The 25,558-nt window shown below is 41.9% G+C and overlaps 1 protein-coding gene across 1 annotated transcript in view; it reads right to left on the bottom strand.

Moving 5' to 3' along the window:
• Positions 1-25,263, bottom strand: part of ADCY9 (adenylate cyclase 9) — a 128,745-nt gene extending 103,482 nt beyond the window's left edge. Inside the window, exons 1-2 of the mRNA XM_084882267.1 lie at positions 24,700-25,263; positions 22,679-24,415 (exon numbers count right to left, since the gene is read on the bottom strand). Of these exons, the coding sequence (XP_084738393.1) occupies positions 22,679-24,371 (1,693 nt within the window). The 5' untranslated portion in view covers positions 24,372-24,415; positions 24,700-25,263. The remainder of the gene's footprint in view (positions 1-22,678; positions 24,416-24,699) is intronic.
• Positions 25,264-25,558: the final 295 nt, after the last annotated feature.

Raw genomic sequence — 25,558 nt, 5'->3', positions numbered from 1 at the left:
ATGTGCAGGAGGAAGCCAAACAGTGATTTTTCTCTCATCATTAATGTTTCTATCCATCCCTCTCCTTTTCTCTCTCTAAAAGCAATAGAAAAATTTTAAAAAATAAAAAGCACAGCATGTTTTGCTCTGGCTGGGCTGCTCAGTTGGTTGGAGTGTCATCCCATACACCAAAGGGTTGCAGGTTCAATTCCTGGTCAGGGAACATATTTAAGTTTTGGATTCAATCCCCTGTCGAGGCATATACAGGAGGCAACAGATCAATGTATCTCTCTCACATCAATCGATGTCTCTCTCTCTCTCTCTCTCTCTCTCTCTCTCTCTCTCTCTCTCTCTCTCTCTCTCTCAACAAACACACACACACACACACACACACACAAAAAAAAAAAAAAAAAAAAAAAAAAAAACACCCATAAACATATCTTTGGGTGAGCATTAAAAAAAATAAAACATCCCATGTTTTTTGTTTTTTTAAATATATATTTTATTGATTTTTTTATAGAGAGGAAAAGAGAGGGAAAGTTAGAAACATCGATGAGAGAGAACCATCGATCAGCTGCCTCCTGCACACCCCCCACTGGGGATGTGCCCGCAACCCAGGTACATGCCCTTGACTGGAATTGAACCCGGGACCCTTCAGTCCACAGGCCGACGCTCTATCCACTGAGTCAAACCGGTTTTGGCAAACATCACATGTTTTAACTAAAGTCACAGCCTTAATGCTTTGTATCCCTCAGGGCCATTTGCTCTCTTCACTCCAATCTTTCTCAATAGCAGAAGCCTGATTCTCTTTGAGGAATCTACCTTCCACCTGCTTAAGAAGACCCCACCCCACTCCACCTGGCCCCAATGGGTAAAGCAAGTAAGTCTAGGACACAGGGGCCTCCCTCCCTTGCTGATGATCCCTGGCGCTAAAGGGACCTGAGGGAGATGTGCTTAGGAACGTCTAGGAAAAGTTTCCTGGCTAATAAAATAAGATGCATGAGAGGAACAGTTACCCTTCTCTGTTGGATGTCACTGTATCACTGGAATGGATGCAGCCACCCATGCCACAGGGAAGACATCTCCTACATAGTAAGGTTGACAGAAAGCGAAGACAGAAAATATATAGGTCTTTGAAAATGTCATCCAACCTCTGACTTAACCCTGGAAATGCCATAATTATTGTTATGTGAGATAATAAATTGTTTTCTTTAGGCAACTTTTAGTTATGTCTTCATTAACTTACATACTATTAATTTAAAATTAATTGGCTTTATTTGTAAGCATTTCTACGTAAGTTTGCATTTCTAATGAAGTAGGGAGTTTTCTATTTTATGATAAGGTTTTGCTCTACATATTTATTCATTTTATAACATCTTCTCTAAGGAAAGTTTCGGCAGTATTTACACAGTTCAGGGATGGCACTCAATCTATACTCCAGTCCCTGGTAAGATATACACTGTACTTTCCCCATAATTAAATAATACATTGCATGCTTTAAGATCGTTTGCTTGAATACTATGCTCCTTAAGTAATCTATTTACTATTAATTAGGTCTCCCAGATATCTTGATACCATAGAGGAAGTGCCCTGGACACTGGAAAAGCATAACATATTCCCCAATGTAAAGTAATACACTGGCACACAGTTTATACACCAGTCTGTGGTTAGCATGAATCAGTCCTCCTCAATTTGTACAACTCTGAATAATGATAGGAAGAAGATTCTGAATCTCCAAAATTGTGAACCAGATCCCCAAAGCTCACTGATTACCTAATGACACCTCTCTGTCTGTCTCTCCCTCTCTCTCTCTCTCTCTCTCTCTCTCTCTCTCTCTCTCTCTCTCTCTCTCTCCTCCGCAACAACACATCCCCTTCTGTTCTATACATATGAACTACAAAATCTCTATCTCCGATCTTATTACCTTCTACTATAATATAACTCCAACTGCCAATGTTAGTCTGGGAAGCTTATTTGTTTTCTATAACAGCTTTGTTGAGATGTAATTCACATACCACACAATTCAGTGATTTTTAGTATATTCAAAAAGTTGTGCAACCATCACCAAATTAATTTCAGAACATTTTCATTGCCTCAAAATGAAACCCTTGTTCCCATTAGCAGTCTCTCTCCATTTCCTCTCAATTCCCCAGCCCTAGCCAACCACTAATTTACTTTCTGTTTTGATGGATTTACCTATTCTGGACACCTGAAATTGAATCATTTATTATGTGGCCTTTTGCTACTGGCTTCTTTCACTGAGCATAAATTTTCAAGGTTTATCCAGATTGTAGCATGAATCAGTACTTCATTCCTTTTTGTGGATGAATAATATTCCATAATCTGGGTGGACCACATTTTATATGTTCCGCATTAGATGGACATTTGGATTGTTTCCACTTTGTGGCTATTATGAGCAATGCTGCTGTGAACATTCGCCTACCAGTTTGTGTGAATGTATGTTTTCCATTCACTGGGGTGTACACCTAGGAGAAGAACTGCTGGGTCCCATGAGAAGGCTGTGTTTAACCTTTTGAGAAGTGGCCAGGCTGTTTCCCACAGCCTGAGAATGCTCCACTTCAGATTCCCATCAGCATGATGCAGGCAAACTAGGAGATTTTTGAGATAACAGCTACAATTTATATTCATTCTCATACCCTCAAAAACTTTGTTCAACGAATGGATGCCAGCAAAGTTGGCTTTAAAAAAAGAAGGCAAAATGTAGCCCGACAGCAGAGTAACGGCATTTTCAAGGAACAGTTTCCTCCCTAAGGGGATCCTGACGTACACCACAGGCTCCTTTTGTCTCCTGGAGAAGCTACCACACTCACCCAGAATAGTTTTACCTACTCACCTACCTGCCTGAGAAACATCCTAGCAAAAGGGAAACATTTGCCAGGACTCTGTGGGCCAAAGGCTGCCTAACAGCTTTTGGTGGTCATCCACTTGTGGCCACTGTGATCCAGCTGCCCTATGGGGTGTTCCAAGCTCCCCCATCAGGACAACTTTTCAGGGGGGTCAATAAACAAAGTTGGGGAGCAATACCACTCACCAGAGGAGAGCACTGAGGTTGTCCCTGGAGCATATTCCTCATAACAGTGAACATTTCTCACCCACTCACCTTCTCAGCAAACAGCAGCCTGAGCCTGGCCAGCCTCCAACCTCCCCCATGTGGCCACAGAGGGACCACTGTCTTTATTTGCCCTGAAGGAGGAACAGTGTGTTTTTTATTAGAAACTCAGTTTTCTGCTCCTCTCTCCTCAGCAATCCTGATACTTGGTAACACTGACACGTTTGCATACTTTTTCTTGCCTTTAACTACATAAAAACAAACAAAAATGAACTCTGAACCAATGGCCATGTTTGGGAGTGGAGCTCTTTCAGGAGCCAGCATTTTTTTTAGAAAAACGTTCTATATTAAGGCGGCGTTGTGGGAACACTGCTCTCTGTGGACAGTATCCCACACTCCCGCACTCTAAGGATAGCTAACAAGCAGAGTGTGTCCCAGACGGCACAAGAGGCCGTGGGCTCACATGCCCCACGGAGACCGAAACGAGAGCCTAATTTTACCGGGCTGTATTTAGACAGTTTGAATTCATTTGAACAAGAAAGTTCCTAGAGTTGTTTGGGGCTTTTTTTTAAAATTTCTTGTCAATATTTAAGTAGTACTTTTTTAAAAGCTTGCCCAAGATAGTGACTATTTATTTAACACACCATTCCAAAGTTGCCAAATCCAATGCCAGCCTGAAGGAGACAGTCAAAAACCCATATATTTATAAAAAAAGAAAAGTTCTCTAAACATGTCATATCTACATTATAATTTTATCCTAATCACAATACCATTTTAATACACAGTGAACAAAGTCATTTCAAAAAAGACACATAATTCACAACATTACCTGTTACCAGCTTGACTCTCAACCTGGAGGGGGTTTTCTGAAATACCTGACTGCCAGATATGACTTTTTACAAGTCTCTCCTTCTAAGAAGTGACCTAGGTATATCAAAGAATCAAACATAGTTACTATATGACCCAGCAACTCCTCTCAGGCATATACCCAAAATAACTGGGAACTTGTGCCCAAACAGAAACACAAATGTTCACAGCAGCGTTATTCACAGCGGTCACATGCGGGTTCCTTCGACAGATGACTAGATAAACAACAGAATTTTATTCAGTCGTAAAAAGGAATGAAGCACTGATATATGCTACGACTGGATGAACCTTGAAAACAGCCAGTGATGTTCAGTAAGAGAAACCAGACACAAAAGGCCACATACTATATGGTTCATTAATATGAAATACCCAACATAGAGACAGAAACTAATAATTGTACCCTAATCACAACACCATTTCAATATGCAGTGAACAGTCACTGTATATTGGTGATTATCAGGAGCTGAGAGGAGGCAGGAATAGTGATTGACCGCTTACTAGGTACCCTGTTTCCCCGAAAATAAGACAGTGTCTTATATTAATTTTTGCACCCAAAGATGCGCTAGGTCTTATTTTCAGGGTATGTCTTATTTTTCCATGCGCTAGGTCTTATTTTCGGAGGATGTCTTATTTTCGAGGGAAACACGGTAGGTTTTCTTTTGGGGTGATGAAAATGTTTTAGAATTAGAAGTGACAGTTGTAAAGCGCTGTAAATGAACTAAATGCCACTGAATTAACTTTAATGTGCCTAATATTCTTTTATGTGAATTTCATGTCAACTTTTAAAAAGTGAACAGAACATCAAGAAACTGTAGGGTAACAGCAAATAGAGAAAAAGTAGCAGAATATGGCCAGGACTGGTTTGGCTCAATGGATAGAGCGTCGGCCTGCGGACTGAAAGGTCCCAGGTTCGATTCCTGGCAAGGGCATATACCTTGGTTGTGGGCACATCCCCAGTAGGGGGTGTGCAAGAGGCAGCTGATCAATGATTCTCTCTCATCGATGTTTCTAACTCTCTATCCCTCTCTCTTCCTCTCTGTGAAAAATCAATAATATATTTATATATATATATATATATATATATATATATATATATATATATATATTTTTTTTTTTTAAGAAAAGGTAGCAGAATATGAATCCTTAGAAAGTTTTAGATATGGTACAAGAAACCTGACGTCAGAGGGTCAATATCAGAGCAAGTTTATGAAAGCAACTGGGACAGCCCACCAGGCCTACAGTTTAGATGGTGAGGCAAGTTAGGCTTAGATAAATCCTAAGTCCTTACCCAAGAATTTTTCATGACAATCTTACAAAAACTATCATAAGAAATGTCAACCCCCTAAGTGCAGGCACTGGATGAGTGGCATAGAGCTCCCTGCGGAGCAGCATGAACTGAGCACTTGACGTACAAAAACATATTTTTCTTTATCTGCAAAAGGGGGGAAGTGGGAATTCAAGTGCTGAATTCATGATCTTAAATCAGCCGTAACATTAATCAACAGTTATTCTGAGATAGTAATACACCTTTCACCCACCAGATATAAAGTCACTGATATCAGTATCTGTGTTCTCACCCTGCTTTATTTTTCTGTACAGCCCCGTGGCTGCAGGACACTATGTCCACCTTCTGCATATCTGTTTTTCATGGTCTCCCTTGCAGCAATCACGCTGTATCTGGTGCTCACAGCCCCAGGAGATTGAGATCAGGGCTGAAGGCAGCATGTGCAAAGGGCAGGCAAACAGCAATGACAAAAAGGCAAGTTAAGTCTCGATATTAGGGAAGCCTGCATCTGTCTCCTTCCTTAAATCTAAAGGTGTGCCCTCCAAGCTCCTTGTTGCTAGCTTGCATCTGGAATGTGATTTCAGCATTACAGAGCTCAGGCTCCCTTTGTGTCTCTTTTTCCTCACAGCTGCTCCTGTGTTTCCATCAATTGCGTGAATTTCAGCACTGGTGAAAACAGGTTTTTGAGGGAAGGGGCATAGGGTGAAAACCAAAATATTTCTAAACACCTACCATGTGCCAGGTGCTCTTCTGTGCATTACCTCATTTAATCCGAGCCCTAACCCTTGAAGTTAAGCAACTCACCTCCTCCAAGAGAAACCAGTTCTCGGACTGCCAGATTTGAGCAAATTACGTATTGACCACTTTTTAAAGTGAGACATTGACAATCCACACTCCTAAGAATTGAATCTATTTTAATTTTTAGTTAAAGAGAACCACCTCGCAAAGAGGAAGGCTGATGTTTTGGTAGACTTGGCAGACAAAGAGACATATCTGTGGAGTGAGGGGCAGTGGGAAGATCATGTAATTTACAAAACTGCCCAATATTTACTAGGCAGTCTGGCACCCTTCAGAAAGAACAAATCTGGCACCAATCTGCACTGTTTCGGTGCTACTGAATGCCAGACTAATAAATTTCTAGGATGAAAATTCATGCGCATCTTTATAAGTTTAAACTTTATGAAAAGGAAGAAATATGGCCAGTTCTGCCTTGGCAGTATATTAGAGAACACAATACACAAACTTTCTACCAGATTTTTCTTGGGAAAATCAACAAAGTCCTGTCCCAAAATTCTAGTAAATATCAACAATAATCAGTACATCCCCAATTTATCATTAACATTGTAGCATTATAATTAGTTACAGAATTACTAGAGGCCCAGTGCACAAATTCATGCACAGGTGGGGTCCGCCGGCCCGCTCCCAATCAGGGTGGATCAGGGCTGGGCTGTTGGGAGGAGGAGATAGCCAACGGTTGGCCTGCCAGCCCACCCAGATCTGGCCAATCAGGGCCAGGCCAGTTGGGGGAAGGGGTCTTAAGCAATTGGCTGGTGGGTCCCGCCCCTCCAATTGGGGTTGGGGGCTGACTGGGAGTGGGGATGGCCATGGGGAGGAGCTGTGGGTGTTGGGCCAGCAGCCCTCCCCCGAATGGGGTGGAGGTACCTATCAGGGGCCAGCAGCCTGGGGGAGGAGCCATGGGTGGTTGGCTGGCCAGCCCTGCCCCTGATTGGGGTTGGAGGGTTGATCTTGGGTGGGCCGGGTAGGGGGAGAGGTTGCAGGAGGTAGGGTGTCCGGCTATGCCTCCTATTGGGGTGGGGGGTATGATCATTGGTGGGGTGGCCAGGGAGAGGGGCTGCAGGCTTATCGTGGTGGGGTGGGATGATGGGGGGCAGGACTGGCCAAGGGGAATGAGAGAGGGTATTTGGCCAGCCAGCGCCTTGCTCTTGATCAGGGGCAGGCCGGCAGTGGGGAGGAGCCACAAGGTTGGCCAGACTGGGCCCACCCCCTAATCGGACAGGTTCGCTGGCCACAATGGGCGTCATAGTGGCCAATTATGGTCGTTATGGCCCTTTACAGTCGCTGGCTTTTGATAGATAGATAGATAGATAGATAGATAGATAGATAGATAGATAATTTCTAATTAATTCTTCATTAGTAATCTATAATTCCCATTTTCTATTTCTACATACCCAAAAGAAAGCTACCTTGGTCTTTTGGAAAACATGTTCCCTTTCTTAAGACATAAATTTGATTCAAATTTCCTTTTCACCTTCCCTTTTAAAATATACTAAAAGTAACTGTAATAACCTCTTATGCATTCTGAACTCAATACCTAGCAAATTCACTTATTCATAACATATCTGACAATAAAAAATTGCACAAAGACCAAATTCATAGTTCTTTTAATCAAACTACCCTTGCAGGGTTAATAAGTTTGATTATATGCTTGGTTTTTTGTTTTGTTTTGTAATAAATTGAAAACCAAAAGCAAAGCATACTAATAGCTACATAAGCTGATAAAAAGAGGGCAAGCAAAAAAATATTTTAAAACATAAGTACTGGAAAAACAAAGCAATCTCAGACTATTCAAAATAAAGCAAAAATTCCTTTCTTTACAGGGTAGTTGCTATATCAGTAAAAGCCAAATAACAAGCAATATAAATGAGTCATCAAGAAAATGAAATTGTATTTGGCATATTTCTTTTTTCTGAAGTTAATGAAGTGTTCTATACATTTCAGAAATGTAAAAGCAAATGTTTAAGCTGGTTAAAAGCAGGAAAATGTTTGACCCCCTAAAAAGGAAAATCCTCATCTCTTCAGAAAACTCAACCATCCAGAAAGACTTACTATAATTGATATTTATATCTAACAACATATCAAATGAAGCTGGTTTCATATTCACCCATATAATGCTCCTAAAGCTATCTGTTAAGGAACTAAGAGAAAGGATCAGAGAATTTAAGATTTAATCAACCTGAATCAAGCTCAGAAAAGAGGATAGCTGTTTAAAAAAATAACTAAATTTTATGAAATTTTGAAAATGAAATGCTAAATTTTAGTCAAGGTATATTATTTATTAATATACATTTTCATTGGTTTCAGAGAGGAAGGGAGAGGGAGAGAGAGATAGAAACATTAATGATGTGGGAGAATCATTGAACAGCTGCCTCCTGCATGCCCCCCACTGGGATGTGCCCTGACCAGGGTGGGAGTGGGGGAATCAAACCATGACCTCTTGGTTCATAGGTCGACTGCTCAATCACTGAGCCATGCTGGCTGGGTAGTCAAGGTATATTATTATATAATAAAAGATTTTCTATCATTTCAACTTATATTTAAACTATCAGCTTGATTGTTAACTTCAAAAAGAATCACTTTTCCATCAACTGATGAATGAATAGATAAAATATAGTCTATCCATACAATGGACTATTATGCAACCATAAAAAGGAGTGAGGTGCTGTTACATGCTATAACGTGGATGAATTTTTAAAACAATATGCTAAGTGAAAGAAGCCAGTCATAACAGGCTACATATTGTGTGATTCCATTTATACAAAAAGTACAGAATAGACAAATCTATAGAAACAAAAAGTAGATTTGTGGTTGCTAGGGGCTGGGAGGTTTAGAGAGAAATGGGGAGTGACTGTTAATGAATTTAAGGTTCTTTTTAGGATGATAAAAATGTTCTAAAATTGATTGTGGTGATGGTTGCACATATCTACAATAGTAATCACTAAAAATCACTGAATCTCAGACTTGGAATGAGTAAACTGTGTGGTATGTGAATTATATCTCAAAAAAGTAGTTATTAAAATAGAAAAGCTTAAAATTATCCACTCTAAAAACACTGTTCATATTCCTTGTTCAGGAAAGTTCCACACACCATAAGCAATGCTGCTGAAAGGAACAGAAACCTTAGTGCAAACTGGAACACCTCCAAAGGAGTATATGGAATTGGTAATTTAATAGTTGCTAAATAAAGTAACAACATGAGTAGAGCTATGAAAGCAAACGTTTCCATCTGAACTTCAAATGGCAGAGGGGCAAAGTTGACAAACTTAGAATCACCAACTCAGAATGTGTTCATTATCACAATTTCTTTCAGGAGTCAGAAAGAACAGAGTTAATTTATTACAGCTGAGAAATTCTCTATAAAACGCTTGTCAGAGACGATAAATGTCCTTTGAAATTTTTTTGTTTGCATGGTAGTTCTAAAAGTTTTTAACTTTCTGCAATTACTTACACACTGAGTCAGACACTTTAATCCTTAGAAAACAGATGACTCCAACAGACTGTGAATAACAGTTTCTCTAAGGGAAGCTAGAGTTTCACAAGTTGGGTCCTTGTTGAGGTAAAATTCTCTCTCAGGTCAGATGACATATGTATCCACTGTCTTTCAGAACAAAGTATAGTGTTTTTCCTTTTCTATTTTGTTTCACCAGCCATTGCAAATCACAGCAAACGTTATATTACTTTCCATGAGCTGCTTTGCTATTCATAAGAAAGGATAAGAAAACCACTCAAATATTTTATGAATCCTTTATAATTAAATCCAACAGTTTTTGTTTATCATTAGTGACCTTTAATTTCTTATTACAAAGTCTAAGGTATCCACTTTCCAGGTGCATTAATTGTTGAACTACTAGAGTCACACTAAATATATAGTAAATATATAGGTCCCAGGCACACTAAGCACATAGCAGATACAAGAACCCACCATCAGGAACAAGTGAGTCTTTTATTAATGGAACTAGAGGCCTGGTGCATGAAATTTGTGCGGTGAGGGGGGGGGGGGCCTTCAGCCCCGCCTGCACCTTCTCCAATCCAGGACCCCTCAGGGCCTCTCACAATCCTGGACCGCTGGCTCCTAATCGCTCACCTGCCTGCCTGCCTGCTTGCCTGGTCACCCCTAACGGGCCCCCCCCTGCCCCCCGCTGACCTGCTCCTCACTACCTCTGCATGCCGGGCTGATCGCCCCTAACTGCCCCCCCTGCCAGCCTGGTTGACCCTAACTGCCCCCCACAAACCTGGTTGCACCCAACTGCCCCTCCCTGCTGGCCTGATCACCCCTAACTACCCCCCCTGCCAACCTGGTTGCCCCTCATAGCCCCCCCCTTCAGCCTGGTCACCCCACACAGCCTGCTGTTCAGTCATTTGGTCATCCCTCACTAACCCCCCTGCCGGCCAGGTTGTAGGGAGCCATCTTGTGAGGGTTAATTTGCATATTACCTTATAGGACAATCAGTAAGAACATTATTAATCTAATATTAGCTCTGTTCTATTACTGAAAAATTTGCCAACAGAGTAAAATTCATTATTGGCAACTAACCTTTCAATCTCTCTCCAAAATAATGTTCAAACAAGCACATTTTTTAATAAATTGAAGCACATTTTTTGAAAATTTAATCACTTTGCATTTTCTTCAAGCCATTTCAAAAGTGTTCCTTAAACTTTCCTAATCAAATGGGGTTCCTCTAATGACACCCTGCTTTATTGAACAAACATAATAAAAAAAAAATTCATGTGTAGCTCCCAGTTTGGCCCAGTGGATAGAGCACTGGCCTGCGGACTGAAAGGTCCTAGGTTCGATTCAGGTCAAGGGCATGTACCTTGGTTGCGGGAACATTCCCAGTAGGAGGTGTGAAGGAAGCAGCTGATTGTTTTTTCTCTGTCATAAATGTTTCTATCATCCTCCCTTCCTCTCTGTAAAAAATTGATAAAATATATATTTTTTTAAAAAATCCATGTGTAAATTATACTTCTTTAACTCAATCTTAGTTATTTATAGTCAAAGAAGTAAAAATCCTTTGGCAAATTAAGAATCTCACACATGTCCTGCAATGGCAATTCTGTAAATCTGAGTTTTCATATGCTAAATTTAACTAAATGAGGGTTCATACTTTAAACACATAGATTAAAAAAAAACACCCATTTCTTCATATTAAGAATGCATACTATTTCCCTATCAACTGAGAAGCTCAGCTATTCTTAGAGAATGATGGGGAATTTAAAGCACATTTAATTCAAACTTTTATTTTACAAATATGAGGAAACTGAGAACCAGGGAGATTAAATTATTTTTCCAAAAGTGCTTACCTAGTTAGTAAAGAAAACATCTTAAGATGAAAAAGTAACCTAAACAAATTCATTTATACAAATAATAAGATAATTCTATAAAAGTACTTTACTTTCAAAAACATCCCCTAGCCACTACACCATCTAGTTTTTAGCAGCTCATTCACAAAACAAAAATTAACATTAATAAACATAAGAATCATTTTCTCAAGGGAAACAGAACACATTTATGAAATTACAGAATACAAAGTAATCTACACTTCGAATAATAACCACTTAATAGGGCAAAACTAACTGAATCAATATGCAATACACTTCTACTTAAAATGTCAAAGCTTTAATGGTATATTGTATTTTAATGTCCATATACAAGAAGATAAATCACATTGGTTTTCTTCATCTCTACAAACTAATGGTAAGAAACCTAATTTAATATTTCCCAAACAATTCAAACACAAATATAAATTAGTCAAAAGCTGCTTTCATTAGCTCAATTTTCTTTGGAAGGAAAAAAAAATGAATAGAATTTAAAAGTATTATATAAAAACCCTGGAAATTGTGCACAAGGACTAGCCAGGAGCTTTGCCCAAAAAAAGGGTATGCTCTTTTTCATGTGTATACGTGAAAATCAAATAAGAATTATAAAAAGCTACGGTATTATTAAAAATAAATACACTTCTTGAAATATCCATTTTTTAAAACTTAACAATGATTGCCTAAACTAAGCAATTCAAACTGTATTTCCTAGGCCCTACACAAACACTTGGGTTTTCAATTATCTGAATTCCAGCCCTACACCTCAGCCTTCACTGCAGTGCCCCTGGGACCTTTAGTCCTGAGGCTATCCATTCTTACGCACCCGTGGGCTATATTTCACATTTCCAGGCACTGCATTTGCAGCTCTATCTCCTTCCATAGATCCTTCCAAGGCCTAGCCCATAGCCTCTACTTAATAAACCAATCAACCATTACTAGAAAACCAGTTGTCTGCTCTCTACCTTCTTCCTGGTTTATTCTGTGTAGATGTCTGGAGTGTGGTTTCACCCACAATGGAGTATCCATTTGTGGAGCTCAAGTAGTTATAATATGCATTCATTCATCTCACAAATATTATGGAGCATCTACTATATGCTAGACCATGTTCCCGATGCTAGGAATTCAGCAATAAATAAAATCTGCAAAAATTCCTGCTCTTAAGACACATTCTAGTGTAGTGGAGACAGATCATAAACAAAATACATCAAATACATATTATACAAGATAGAAAGGAGAGTGACAGAGCAATCATTCCAGGAAGCTCTATTCAGAGAAAGGTTCCTATGAAATTTCTGGAGTTAGGCCTTCTGGAACCTTCCACAACTGTCCTTGGGGATAGGGCTTGCTGGGCTGAGGGTACTCTTAGTTTGCAAACAAGTAATCTACATGTCAATTTAGGAATTTTTTCATTTTATAGTTCTTTATCCCTAGTTACCAACATTCACAGGCACTTGCCACTAAACATGTGTTGGTAAGAAAATTCTGTAGAAGAAACAGTCAGTTGTAAGAATGCACATTAAACCTTCCAAAAAGCTTAAGAGGCACAAGCTGTTTTGTCTGTGGTGCTAATTCTTCATATAAACATGCATAAATGATTAATTTTCTTTTTTTTAAAAAAAAAAAGGAAAGGGTAAACTTTAGCTCGGTCTCTGAATAAATATATCAAACAGAATTAATGAGATTTTAACACCTATAATTTTTCAACTCCGTAAAACATTACTAAATGAGTAATGAAGTTATTAAAGACTATCGGGCTGTATGAAATGGACTCAGGGCCAACCTGGGGGGGTTCCCACGGACCCAAGATGGAACAATTTTTTTTTTTAATCCTCACCTGAGGATAGGGGAGATGATGGGAGGGAAGGGGAGGAGAGAGGAGGGGAAAGAGGGAGGGAGGAAGGGAGAGATGGAGGGACAGAGAGAGAAAAACATCAATGTGAGAGAGACACATTGATTGGTTGCCTTTCACAGGAGCCCCTCAACTGCCCAGGGATTGAACCTGCAACCCAGGTACATGCCCTTAACTGGGAATAAAACCAGAGAACCAGAGTGCACAGGCAACACTCTAACAACTGAGCCATGCCAGCAAGGGCCAAGATGGAACAATTTGATCATTATATATATGGAGTGAAATATATCAAAAAGCTAAAACCCAAACGTTTATATTAAGTCTTGAAAAAGGTCACTGGTCACCTTCAGAGGATGTTAAGAAACTGACTCAGTCTGACAACTAGTATATACTAGTATATAAAGGGAAAGAACCAAGTAAATAAAATATAAACTTCTGAACACAGTTCCCAAGATCCTAAGATTTCACAATGGTTGAGATTACAATGTGCATGAAAACACTCTGAACTGGAAAGAGCTAAACAAAGGAATAGTTGTTTCTGCTGTTGCTGCTGCTAATTGTCCCTACTTTCAATAACACTGGTTCATGAATCTAATCTCAAGAGTGATATGTGCCAAGTACTTTTCTAAGTACTTAACATAATTTTCGCCTTTAATCCTTACAATTACTAGTATTCTATGCAGTGGGAAATAGTGTTTTCTAACACAGTCCTTTGAGTTTAAATATAGTAGTCACCCCTTATCCTCGGAAAATATGTTCCAAGCCCTCAAATATGACCTCAGAGGATGTCTAAAACATTGAGTAGTACTGAATCTTATATCCAGTTGACCTTTGAAAAACACAGATTTGAACTACATGGTCCACATATATACTGATTTTTTTCAATTGATCCTTGAAGTTCAAACTCATGTTCGCAAGTCAACTTTATAGTTGGGAATCAATGTAAGCAGACAACAGTAGTTATTCACAGATTTTAAACTACTACAAAGGAGATCTGTAGTTATTTATGGATTTTGAACTGCAAGGGAGGCCTCTAACCCCCAAGTTTTTCAAGGGTCAACTATATAATAAGTCCTCACTTAATGACATGGATAAGTTCTAGGACTTAGGCAACATGACGTATGTTGAAACCAATTTTACCATAGGCTAATTGATATAAACAAGTTAAGTTTCTACAGCATAAAAGATGTTGAACAAAATGACATTACTTGAGGACCTGCTGTACTATGTGTTTTTTTATACATTTAAAACCTATAATAAAGTTTAATTTATAAATTAGACACAATAAGAGATTAGCAATAGCTAATAATACAATAGAACAAATGGGGGGGGGGGCAATGGTAAGATATGTACACATATAATACCTTAATAAAAAAATTAAAAAAATTAAAATAAAATAAAATAGAACAATTACAACAATACACTATTATAAAAATTATGTGAATAGCCCTAACTGGTTTGGCTCAGTGGATAGAGCATCGGCCTTGGGACTGAAGGGTCCCAGGTTCAATTCCAGACAAAGGCACATGCCTGGGTTGTGGGCTCCATTTCCAGTAGGGGGCGTGCAAGAGGCACCCAATCAATGATTCTCTCTCATCACTGATGTTTCTCTCTCCCCTCATCCCTTCCTCTCTGAAAGCAATAAAAAATATATTTAATTTTTTTTAATTATGTGAATAGTTTTCAGGCCATTATTAAGTAAAATAAGGGTTACTTGGATACAAGCACTGTAGTACGGTGACAATTGATCTGATAACCAAGATAGCTACTAAATGACTAATAGGTGGTAGTTGTATAGCATGAATATGCTAGACAAAGGGATGATTCACATTCCCCGTGGGATGGAGTGAGATTTCATTATGCTACTAAGAACAGCGCTGAATTTAAAACTTATGAAATGTTTATTTCTGAAATTTTCTATTTAATACTTTTGGACTGCAATTGACCACAGATAACTAAAACAATAGAAAGCAAAATCACAGATAATGGGGAACCATATAGTACAGCAGGTCCTCAAGTAATGTCATTTTGTACCAGCTCCACCACTTAGCAGCTCTTTCTAGTTGTGTAACCATCCCAAAGTACTTCTCTGTGCTTCAGTTCCCTACTATATAAAATGGAGAGATAAGTGTCCTTACCTCCCAGCCCTATTTGTAATACGATAAGCAAATCTAGTACATATTTGTTTAGGTGATTATTTGATTAATGCCTACTTCCCCTTCTAGGCTGTAGGCTCCAGAGAGCTCCATTTCCAGAACCTAGTCCAGGCTTCGTAAATAGTAGAAATTCATTTGATATTTGTTGAATAAGTAAATGAATTTACAGTAGAAAAACAGGAGAGCTGAGTAACTGCTCAAATTCAAAACTCAGCCAATATCTCCAGAATTTCAAAGATGAAAATTTCCTTATAATTCCTCAACTATCAAGGGGGGGGGGGGTCACATCACGTTAAGTACCTCTAAGCCCTGGGGACCAGAATCAGCCAACGAACAATAGTGCCTGAACTCCCTGGGGTTTTCAATAAAGAAGCTGCCAAATTTTGCAACTACAGTTTATCCAGGGTAAGCTATCAGTGTTTTTGTATTTTGGACACTTGCCCTTTTTAATTTGAGAAACTGACACAATCACAGTCCCTGGTGTGTTCTGAATTTCAGTCCCAAATTATACAAGATGTGCAACAAATAGAATGTAGGAAAAAAGAAACACCCTTGAGTGCAGTACAAAATGTGACTCACCAGCTAGAGAGTTGGTTATTATTTACTGAACAGCTGCTGTGATCAAGTCACTATGCTAACAAGTGCTTTACTTGAATCATCATCTCATTTGATTCTCCCAATAACCCTCTGACAGACGTACTGTCATTCCTATAAACTGGGGAGTCCCTATATAGTTTGTCCAATGTTCCATGGCTCAGAAATCACAGAACTCAGAATTAAGTCCAAATGTATCAGAATCCAAATTCCCTACACCCAACCACCAAAGGGTGAGCCTTGCAAAAATAAATTAAAAGAACCAAGTTGGTAGTTTTTATCATTAACCCTAAACACCAGCAACAAATATTTGGCAGAATCACAAAACGATTTTTTTTTTTTTTGAGAAAAAGTAAATGTATGAACTAAAGTCACTAGCTACTTCTACAATAAATGTGATAATGTCTATCATAATTCCAGTTTGTGTTGTTTCATCTACCTGAGAATGTGTGTTTGGGTAACAGTTCTCAAGGTGTGGTCTGTAGCCCCCTAGGGGTCGGTGAGACCTCTGCAAGGTGTCTGTGAAGTCAAAACTTTTTGCATAATGATGCTATGATGTTATTTGCCTTTTGCAGTGTTGACATTGGCAATGACGGTACAACAGTAATCGTGGGTAAAACTGCTGATGCCTGAATCAAAGCAATGGCACCAAACTGTACTTGTCATCATTGTGTTTTTAACACCACATACTTGCAAAAGAAAAAGAAAAAAAAGTCAGTTTCATTTAAGAATGTCTTTTGAGGAAGCAGTAAAAATGAATAATAGTGTTAAATCTCAACCCTGAGTGCATGTCTTTTTCATAATCTGTGTGACAAATGGGAAAAAGTGACTACAGCACTTCCTCTGCATTCAAATGTACCATGATTGTCAAGAAAAACATCCATGCAACTGTTTGGGTTACAAGCTGAACTAGCTGCTTTTTTGGAAGAATATTCTTTATACTTGACCTACAGACAAATTATGGTTATTTAGATAAGTATTTGGCAGACTGTTCCTGAGAAATGAACAAAATGAGTCTGCCACTTCAAGAAAAACAACTGACAGTATTTGTTGCCAATGATAAAATTCAAACTTTAAAGTGAAAACAAGAATTCTGGAAAACTCTTATCTGCCACTGTGAAGTTGACATCTTCCCAATATTAAAAACTTTGCTTATGTCAACATTAGGAAAGCCTGTATAACAAAACACCAATATTTTCTAAATAACCAATGCATGATGTTACAAAATCACACCTGGGTAAAGATTCATGCTTCAAGAATCCAATAGGCTTTTAATACCATATAAAGAAATTGATTAATAGGATTTCAGATTGATATTGCAAATAACCCTTAAGAAACTACCACATGTCTGTTAGGTGTTAGTATGGTATCTAAGAAAAATATCCACAGGCTATTAAAATGTTCCTCCATTTTCCAACTACCTCTACACATCAAAGTAAAGCCAAATTTTCTACACATTCATCAACATCCTACAACAATGCCAAAGAAGCTAAAAAAAAAAATCTATCTGACACATTTTTAAATAGCTAAAATAATAAATGTTATGTGTATTTTACCACAGTTTTAAAAAATCCAGTCTTTGATGAATACAGAGATTAAAAAGATTTGCAGAAATGTCAAATAGTGCCACTCTTCTCACCAAATTTCTTTGTTTATGAAAATATTTTTTTTGCCTTAGCAGGTTTGGCTTGTTAGATAGAGCATCAGCCTGCAGACTTAAGGGTCCTGGGGTCGATTCCTGCCAAGGGCACATACCTTGGTTGCAGGCTCGATCCCTGGCCCTAGTTGGAGTCAATGCAATGTTTCTCTCTCACATTGATGTTTTTCTCTCTGTTTCTCCCCATCCCTCCCACTCTCTCAAAAAATCAATGGAAAAATATTCTTGGGTGAGGATTAACAAAAAAGTCTCTTATATAAAAGGCCCGTGGCCACGCCGTAATGCCCTCACAGCCAACCTAGTAGGCTGTCCCGGGGGGTGAGGGGGGGAGGCTCTGCGGCCATGGGCGGGGCCGCTGCACATGATTTCATGTGCACTGGGCCTCTAGTAATAAAATAAAAGCACACATATCTTTAAGAATATTTTAATGTTATTTTTATAAAAACATTTATATTAACATGCAATGGGTGCAATGGGCTTATTATTTTTTAATGAATCAAGGAAAGATTTTTGAATCTTCTGTTTCAATTTCTAATAAGGTAAATATCAATATATAACTTAAATAAACACAAGTTCTTTAGCTTCCATAATAATTTTTAGAAGTATAAAGGGATCATGAAACCGAAAAGTTCAAGAACCACTGGCTTATGACAAAAACTCGTAAACGAGTCAGGGCTACTCCTGATCATTACAGTCCCAAATTTCAAAACCTTCTCAAATCTGTCCTGTCCCAGCTTCCACCCTCTGGTTCTACTATTGCTGCCACCACCATCAACCTTGGGGGGAGGGGGACTTAACCTTCCAGCCTATTCCAAGGGAATGAGCCTCTCTTACCTCAGCAGAGCATGCTAGACAGTTCCCTTCCTGTTTTCAAAAAACTCTCACTTCGCCAAAACTGGTTTGGCTCAGTGAATAGAGCGTTGTTCTGCGGACTGGGGGGTGTCCCAGGTTCGGTTCTGGTCAAGGGCATGTACATTGATTGCGGGCACATCTCCGGTAGGGGGTGTGCAGGAGGCAGCTGGTTGATGTTTCTCTCTCATGGATGTTTCTAGCTCTCTATCCCTCTCCCTTCCTCTCTGTAAAAAATCAAAATATATTTTTTTAAAAAAACAAAAAAAACAAAAACAAAAAAACTCTCTCTTCTTCTATAAAACCGTGATTGTGGGTGGAGTGACTAAGCACGTTTGTTTTATCTTTCTAATACTTAAGAGGGGAGAAATAAGATGTCTTTAAGCATTCTCTGACCGTTTCACCTTCTGTCTTTGTGACTCGACCTATAATCGGAAAAACCAAAAGTTCTAGACAAACACATCATCTTTTTGCTTGTGGCCCAAGGCAGAATAGAACAGGGCCAGTGGTTTATCCTAAATGGTGTGGAAGGACTGTCCTCCCATCACTCAAGTCATACTATTGCTCCCTGTCTTAATAACACCTGCTCCTCACTTTGGGATAATTTCCAAGTTCCTAGTTCTATGCTGAAATTTCTTTCTACCTTCTCTCTCAGTGATTGGCCACCCTATCTAAAATCACACACACACACACACACACACACACACACACACACACATTCCATATCCTTCTTCCTGCTTTATATTTTCTCCTTAGAACTTAACATAAAACAAACTTTATATTTTATTTATTTGTTTACTGTCTGACTGCAGTATTAGAGTGGAACAATCAAAAGGCAGGAGTTTTTGTCTGCTGTGTTCACTGCTATATACCCAGCACCTAGGCCTGTGCCCCGCACAAAGTAAATTATTTGTTGAATGAATGAATGAATGAACGAACGAACGAACAAGCTAGGGGTTCCTAGCCTGTCACATTCTGCAACTCAGTCCTGCATCCTCCACCATAGAAACTTCAAAAGGCCTCTCACCCATTCCTGACTGCAAACTCTCCCCAGGGCAATTCCAGAAACTTGAAATGCCATTTCCCAATCAAACCATCAAGCCCCTTGCCCTCCCCGCCCCCGCCCCCCCAGTTGTCTGTTTAAATCAGGCTCCAAGTCTATCAAGTTAATCTTATTACTCTCATATCTCTCCCATCATCTCCATCGACACTATTGTTACCTTGGTTCAAGCTACCATCAGTCCTGCCTGGGATTTACTGAAACAGCTAATTTCCAGGCTCATACCCTTCTGACACAGTCCCTGGAACTAAAAGAGTGAGCTTTTCTAACATAGCAAATCAGATCACTTAAGCCTCCTACATAAAACTTATCAGTGGCTCCCCATTTCCTATAGGACTGAATCCAAACTCCTTCCCAAGTAACCCACAATCTTCCTTGTCATAATGAACTACTTCCAAATGTCCAAGAAACACAACCTCAAACCTTTGCCCATACTATTCCCACTGCACCAAATGTTCTCCTTCTATCTACCTGGAGAGCCAGCGATCAATTTCAAAACTCACCCCAAGTTCATGTACCTCCCTAAAGTGTTCCTGTCTCTACATAGTCTACAACATTTATAACTGTGAGCTCAAGGAGGAGAGGAACTGTCATGACTCCATCTGTGCATCCTCAGGGCCAGGTGCATTGTAAGAGCAATAAAGATTTCCAAGGAAATCCAAGGAGTGAGTGAATGTGCATAAATAATGAAAGTCCACCTCCCACATAGCCTGTTCAGATAAAATAGAGGAGAAGCTTCCTTTCATGCTGCTAATTCTGGAATCCGAAGTTTACTCTACCCAAGTTCATTTCTACAGAGCCCACTACTGAGTATTTTTAACCCCATATTCTGAAAAGATGTGAGAGGGAAAGGCTAATGCCCAACATTGTATATATAAAAATATAAATATCTACCACAAATCCAAAGGCAGGCTAAAAGAAATCTTACATATATAACCTTAATCCCATGTATGAAAAGTGTTTTCTACACACCATGTGATCATCTCAATTTGGCAGATTTGAACGTCTGGAGAATCGAACTGTGCAATTTCAAAAAAGGGCAGGAAGTTGTGTAGACATCCTCTATTAGTGGAGTCTTGTCCACAAAGATTTTCAAAATAAGCTGAATACAGCAAAATTCATGATCTCAGAGAAACAGTTAAAGGAGGGAATACCATGTAAAGAAATCACTGGTTTAGCTAAGCCTCGTCTTTCCCTACCTTCCATCCAGTACTAAAACTTTTCCATATAAATATATAATACACACAATTTAGAGAAAAGGGGAATTTACCAAATTTACATATACTATTTGAAGTTTTTAAAAAATCAACAAACCCATTCTAGACTTTTTTGCCTGTGTCTTTAGACCCTTGGTCCGTAAATTGAAAATAAAATAACCCATAAATTAACAAAAAATTTTTGTTCATTTAGGCACTGCCAAAAATTCAAAGACTTGGCAATTTCCAGACTTAATGATTACTTAATTAATACTTAATTACACCCATTTTTATTTTTGAAATTCAAGTAATACTCTGTTCAAAGTATCACTGACAGAACCGCTATCATTGTCATACTTAATTTTACATAGTATAGCACAGCTCCATTCTCTGGAATCTATCCCACTATTTCTGAGGACAGAGCCTAAAGATGCCAAAATGTCTAACAGTAATTACATCTGCACTCTACTCCACTGGCACCTTCAGAGTTGAGAGCAAGAGCCACACTCCTATAGGGAAAAACACTTGTCATGGAAGAATCTCTTAAGTGAACTGTGAAATGTACTTTCTGACCTCATCAATGTAGCATTTAACTCTCTAAGTAGAGGTAATTATCAGGTGAAAATGTTCTTCTATCTACATCATTATTCAACTACTAGCAAAATTACCTACAGAATTGCCCAAGAAATACAACTTCTAATAAACTTCTAATAAAGAAAAATCAGGAAAGGGATAAAAGCACCCTCACCAGATAATCAATAAGTAAATGATGTGGGGAACTCTGATCACAAGCAGAGAAAGAAAATATCAACTGAACATATAGAATTATCTGAAGGCTGACAACCTATGTTCTTCAAACTCAACCATGTACTGTCTCTGATCACTTCTCCCGTCTCTGATTTGAGCTGTTCCTTCTCCTTCTGAGGATTCCCTTTCCTGGGGCTTTTCACTGTGTCATTACGCAGCATGTGTGGGCACTATACAACATATGATATAGCTTTACTAATTTAGGATTTTAAAAATCAATGTGATTGTCTCTACATACTACCTAAGTAGATGTTCCTTCAATCTGGAAGGTTTTAGTAAAACTTAAGGACTATTTTTTTTAAAGTGTTATTTAGAATCCTTCCTTTTGTTCCCACTTACTTAAATATCACTTCCTAGATTTCAAATATTTTTGTCCTATAGGAAAATAATAAAATTAAAGAAGCCCAGTGAAAACATCAAGAATAGCAGTAAGGAACTTAAAAGTTGGACAAGGGACCAGATACTAATATGAGGGGCTGAAGGTAGGGGGTCTAAATATTGTTCTGAGCGCACTGCTCACTTGCAAATCACCTGGTGGTTTGAGAAGTTCAACATTCTAAAATACTGCAGTCTACATGATAATACAAATCCATGATAAGCATCGTTAAATAAAGTTGAAAGCTGAAAATGCAATTTTTTTTAAAAAAAAAAAGAGAGACGTAGGCAAAAGCAGTGCACACTTAGGGGTACGTGAGTCCATCTAATTTTCAGAGTCCTACAGGGCTGAGCTGACTTCCTTGTCCCAGCAAAGGGAGGCCTGGATAGGAGAAATGTCTTATTCTTCACATTGTTGGAAAAGGGCACACAAAAACGTTTTGATGGGACTTACGGGTGACCAAATGAAATGCAAAGGCAACTTCTTAAAGTGCTTCCAAGTTCTGACAGCAGCGCCTCGGTACCCTGACCTTCATCAGGCCTGCCCCCAGAATTTCAGAAATATTAACAGCCAACTGGCAAGGAGAAACATTTTCAAAGTTCTACTTCCTTCTATGGTCTCACCTAGGTCAGCACTGCCACAGTGTGAGCAGATGTGTGATATTTGACTCATTGGAGGAAAAGTCCTACTGGCTCTGAGATGCCCCACAGTAAGGCATCCAGAGACAGATACTGATGCTGGAAAGAGATTGGTTTGTGTTTTTTTAAACACAAAAACAGGATCAGGGAGGGAAATGACTAGGCAAAGAAATGCACGTACCTTTCAACTGGTCAACAACCACGCTCGGGCCTAGGCGTTCAGTAACTCGCCCGTCCTCCATTTCATACCGACCATCTAGGTACTTCGCAGTGGCCTCAGAGATGTGAACCTTGCCAGCCACGCCCAGCTGCTCCATGAGATTGGCCAGGTTCACGTCATTGGACCAAACGTCGAATTTAAACCTCCTCATGCCCAAGATGCCACATAAGACAGTCCCCGTGTGAACCCCAACACGCATGTTCACCATTTCCTTCTTCTCCTGGCAGAAGTGCTCGATGGCTTTTATCATGCCCAAGCCCATTTCGATGCAGCAGTAGGCATGGTCGGCCCGGGGCTCGGGGCACCCTGCCACACAGTAGTAGCAGTCTCCCAGGGTGCTGATTTTCTCACACTTGGTCTCTTCACACAGCCGGTCGAAGCGACCAAACAGATCGTTGAGGAGACCCACCAGAGCATGAGCAGACTTGTTGGCGCTCATCTTGGTGAAGCCCACAATGTCCGCAAACAAGATACTGACCTCTTCAATCTGCTGCATCTTAAACGGGCGGAATGCTATCGGGGCTTTCTGTATGGAAGACTTTTTCTTCCTGTTCTTGGGGCTGGAGGTAGCGTGCCTTTTCACAGAATTCTCACTCTCCTCGTCCCCCTGTTTCATCAAGTCATCAGCTATGATTCTTGGCATCACAGAATGAATCATCCTCTCTTTCAGGGCTTTTTCCACTTCCAGGTCCTTCCCATGCATAATTGACTGTCCCACCTTGAGGAAGGTGCTCCTGGATCTCACCTGGGACATGATGAAGAGGTGGATCCCGATGGCGTGAATGCAGACATGGAGCAGGGCTCGGCTCAGCAGCTCCCAGTGCCGGGCCCCTGCTTCGGGTGAGGGGAAACAGTCTTCATCTTGGAAATGATAACCAAAGGTCTCAAAAAGAACAGAGTATGCCACTCCCAAACACAAGCTCAAGTACAAAGGTAAGTGCATGACGGTGTAGAGCAAAAAGAGCACTTCAATGCACATGGAAAAGCTCCCCACTCGAGATAAGCAAGTGTCTGTGGACTTAGCTGCGGGGGTATGATTGGAGCTGTCAACGCGTCCTGAGAGAGGCGTCAGAACCTGAAACTGGGCAGCCAGGGTCAGAGTGAACACCAGGAGGGTGAAAACCAGCGAGGTCCACACATAACGTCGGGCATACAGCTTGGTGAAGGTAAACAGGAAAAAGCCCACACACACCACGAGGAAGCACAGAGCAGGGGCTACCATGACAATCAGTTTGGATCTCATGTGGACCCCGAAATAGATGCTCCAGAGCAGGCAGGCAAAGCCGATGTAGAACAGCGCGTACCGGAAGCGGCGCTGGGTTTGCGGGAAGCAACGCTCCAGACAAGCCTCCTCCAGGTTCACCGAGTCGAACTTGGGGTCCCACCAGCGGCTGGAGGCCCTCTCGAACAGCTGGGGCAGCTTCTTGTGCCTGCGCAGGCGGCCTCCAGCGCCCACTCTCCGGGGAACACCCCCGGAGTCCCCGGAGCTGCTACAGCTGGAGGAGATGCTGTACTTGCAGTGTTTGGGATGAATGTTGGACGACAGCTGCTTGGGGTTGATTTTGACCCTCACGCTGTTGCTGTCTCCGCTGGAGTCGCAACTCACTTCGGTGCTGTGGTGCTGCAGCAGCTGCTGGTGGGGCGGGGAAGCCATGTTGCCGCGCGCTCGCAGCCGCCCCCGGCGGGGATCGCCGCTACCTGTCAGTGGGACAAGCAGAGTTAGGCTGGCATTGGTGCCCATCCAGGTACGCGCACCTGAAGGCCACCAGCTCTCTCCATTGCCTAAGGGGCGGCCCCAGCGGTCTCCTCGCAAAGGCATCACATGCCCACAAACCTGAGGTGAAGTCTAATCAGCGCTTCCACCGTCCCACCTCCAGGCCGACCCCAGCCCCCCGGTGCGGCCCGGAAAGCCCAGGGTCCGCGCGGCGGCGTCCGCCGAGCCCGCGGCACCGCCCGAGCCCGCGGCGTGTCCCCTCGCTCACCCTCGCCTGCTGTGCCCCCCGCGGCGGCGGAGGGGAGTCCGGCCCGAGCTCTCTCACGCCGCCGGCCGCTCCGGCAAACGCGGCTCCCCGGGCGGCGGCGGCGGCGGGCCCCTCATGCTGCGCGGAGCCCGGCGCCTCCGCTGCGTCAGGCCGCCGGCCGGACCCCTCTGTCCCGCCCGCGCCCGGCGGCCCCACTGGAGGGAGGCGGGCGGCGAGTGTGCGGAGCCCGCGGCGCTTCGGCCGCCCTCGTCAGCGCGACCCGTCCAGAGAGGGCTCCTGCCGGCCGCTCCCGCCCGCTCCCGAGGCCGACCCCGCGCGCGGGGATGCCCGGGGCCCGGGAGACGCCCGGCACCGGAGCAGGCAGGGCGCGGGCCCCTCCGCCGGCGGCCCGTGCGCGGCACTGCCGCAGAGCCCGCTCCCGCGACGCCGCCGGCTAGGGACGCCGGCCCGGGGCAGCCTCCCGAGGGAGCTAGAGATGCCGCCGCGGCCGCGGCCACCGCCACTGCCGAGCCCCACGGGGCCGCCGCCTCGTGTCGGAAGAGCCGCCGCCTCCGACCCCCTCCCCGCCCCCTCCCGCTGTCACTGACAGACTCCCGCCCGCGCCGCCCCTCGCCCGCCGCAGCGCGCACGCGCGGCCCGCGCTCGCCGCCGCCAGCTTCGAAGACGCGCACGGTGCGCGCGCCGGTGGACGGGGCCGGCGGGGCCCGGGGGCGGGGGCGGCGCGGGCTGCGGCTCCGCCCTCCGCCTGGGGCAGCGCCGGGCGCGCGGCGAACACAGCGGTGCCGCAGGGGCTGGCCCGCCCGCCCCGGGAGCTGGCTAGGGGACCACCTCCCCCCGCGGTTCGGTCCCCGCATCCGCT

The sequence above is a fragment of the Pipistrellus hanaki genome, assembly GCF_964339955.1.
Source record: "Pipistrellus hanaki genome assembly, chromosome: 4".
NCBI classification, from domain to species: domain Eukaryota; kingdom Metazoa; phylum Chordata; class Mammalia; order Chiroptera; family Vespertilionidae; genus Pipistrellus; species Pipistrellus hanaki.
The sequence above is the reverse complement of the archived record's forward strand: the minus strand, read 5'-3'. Positions and strand labels throughout refer to the sequence as shown.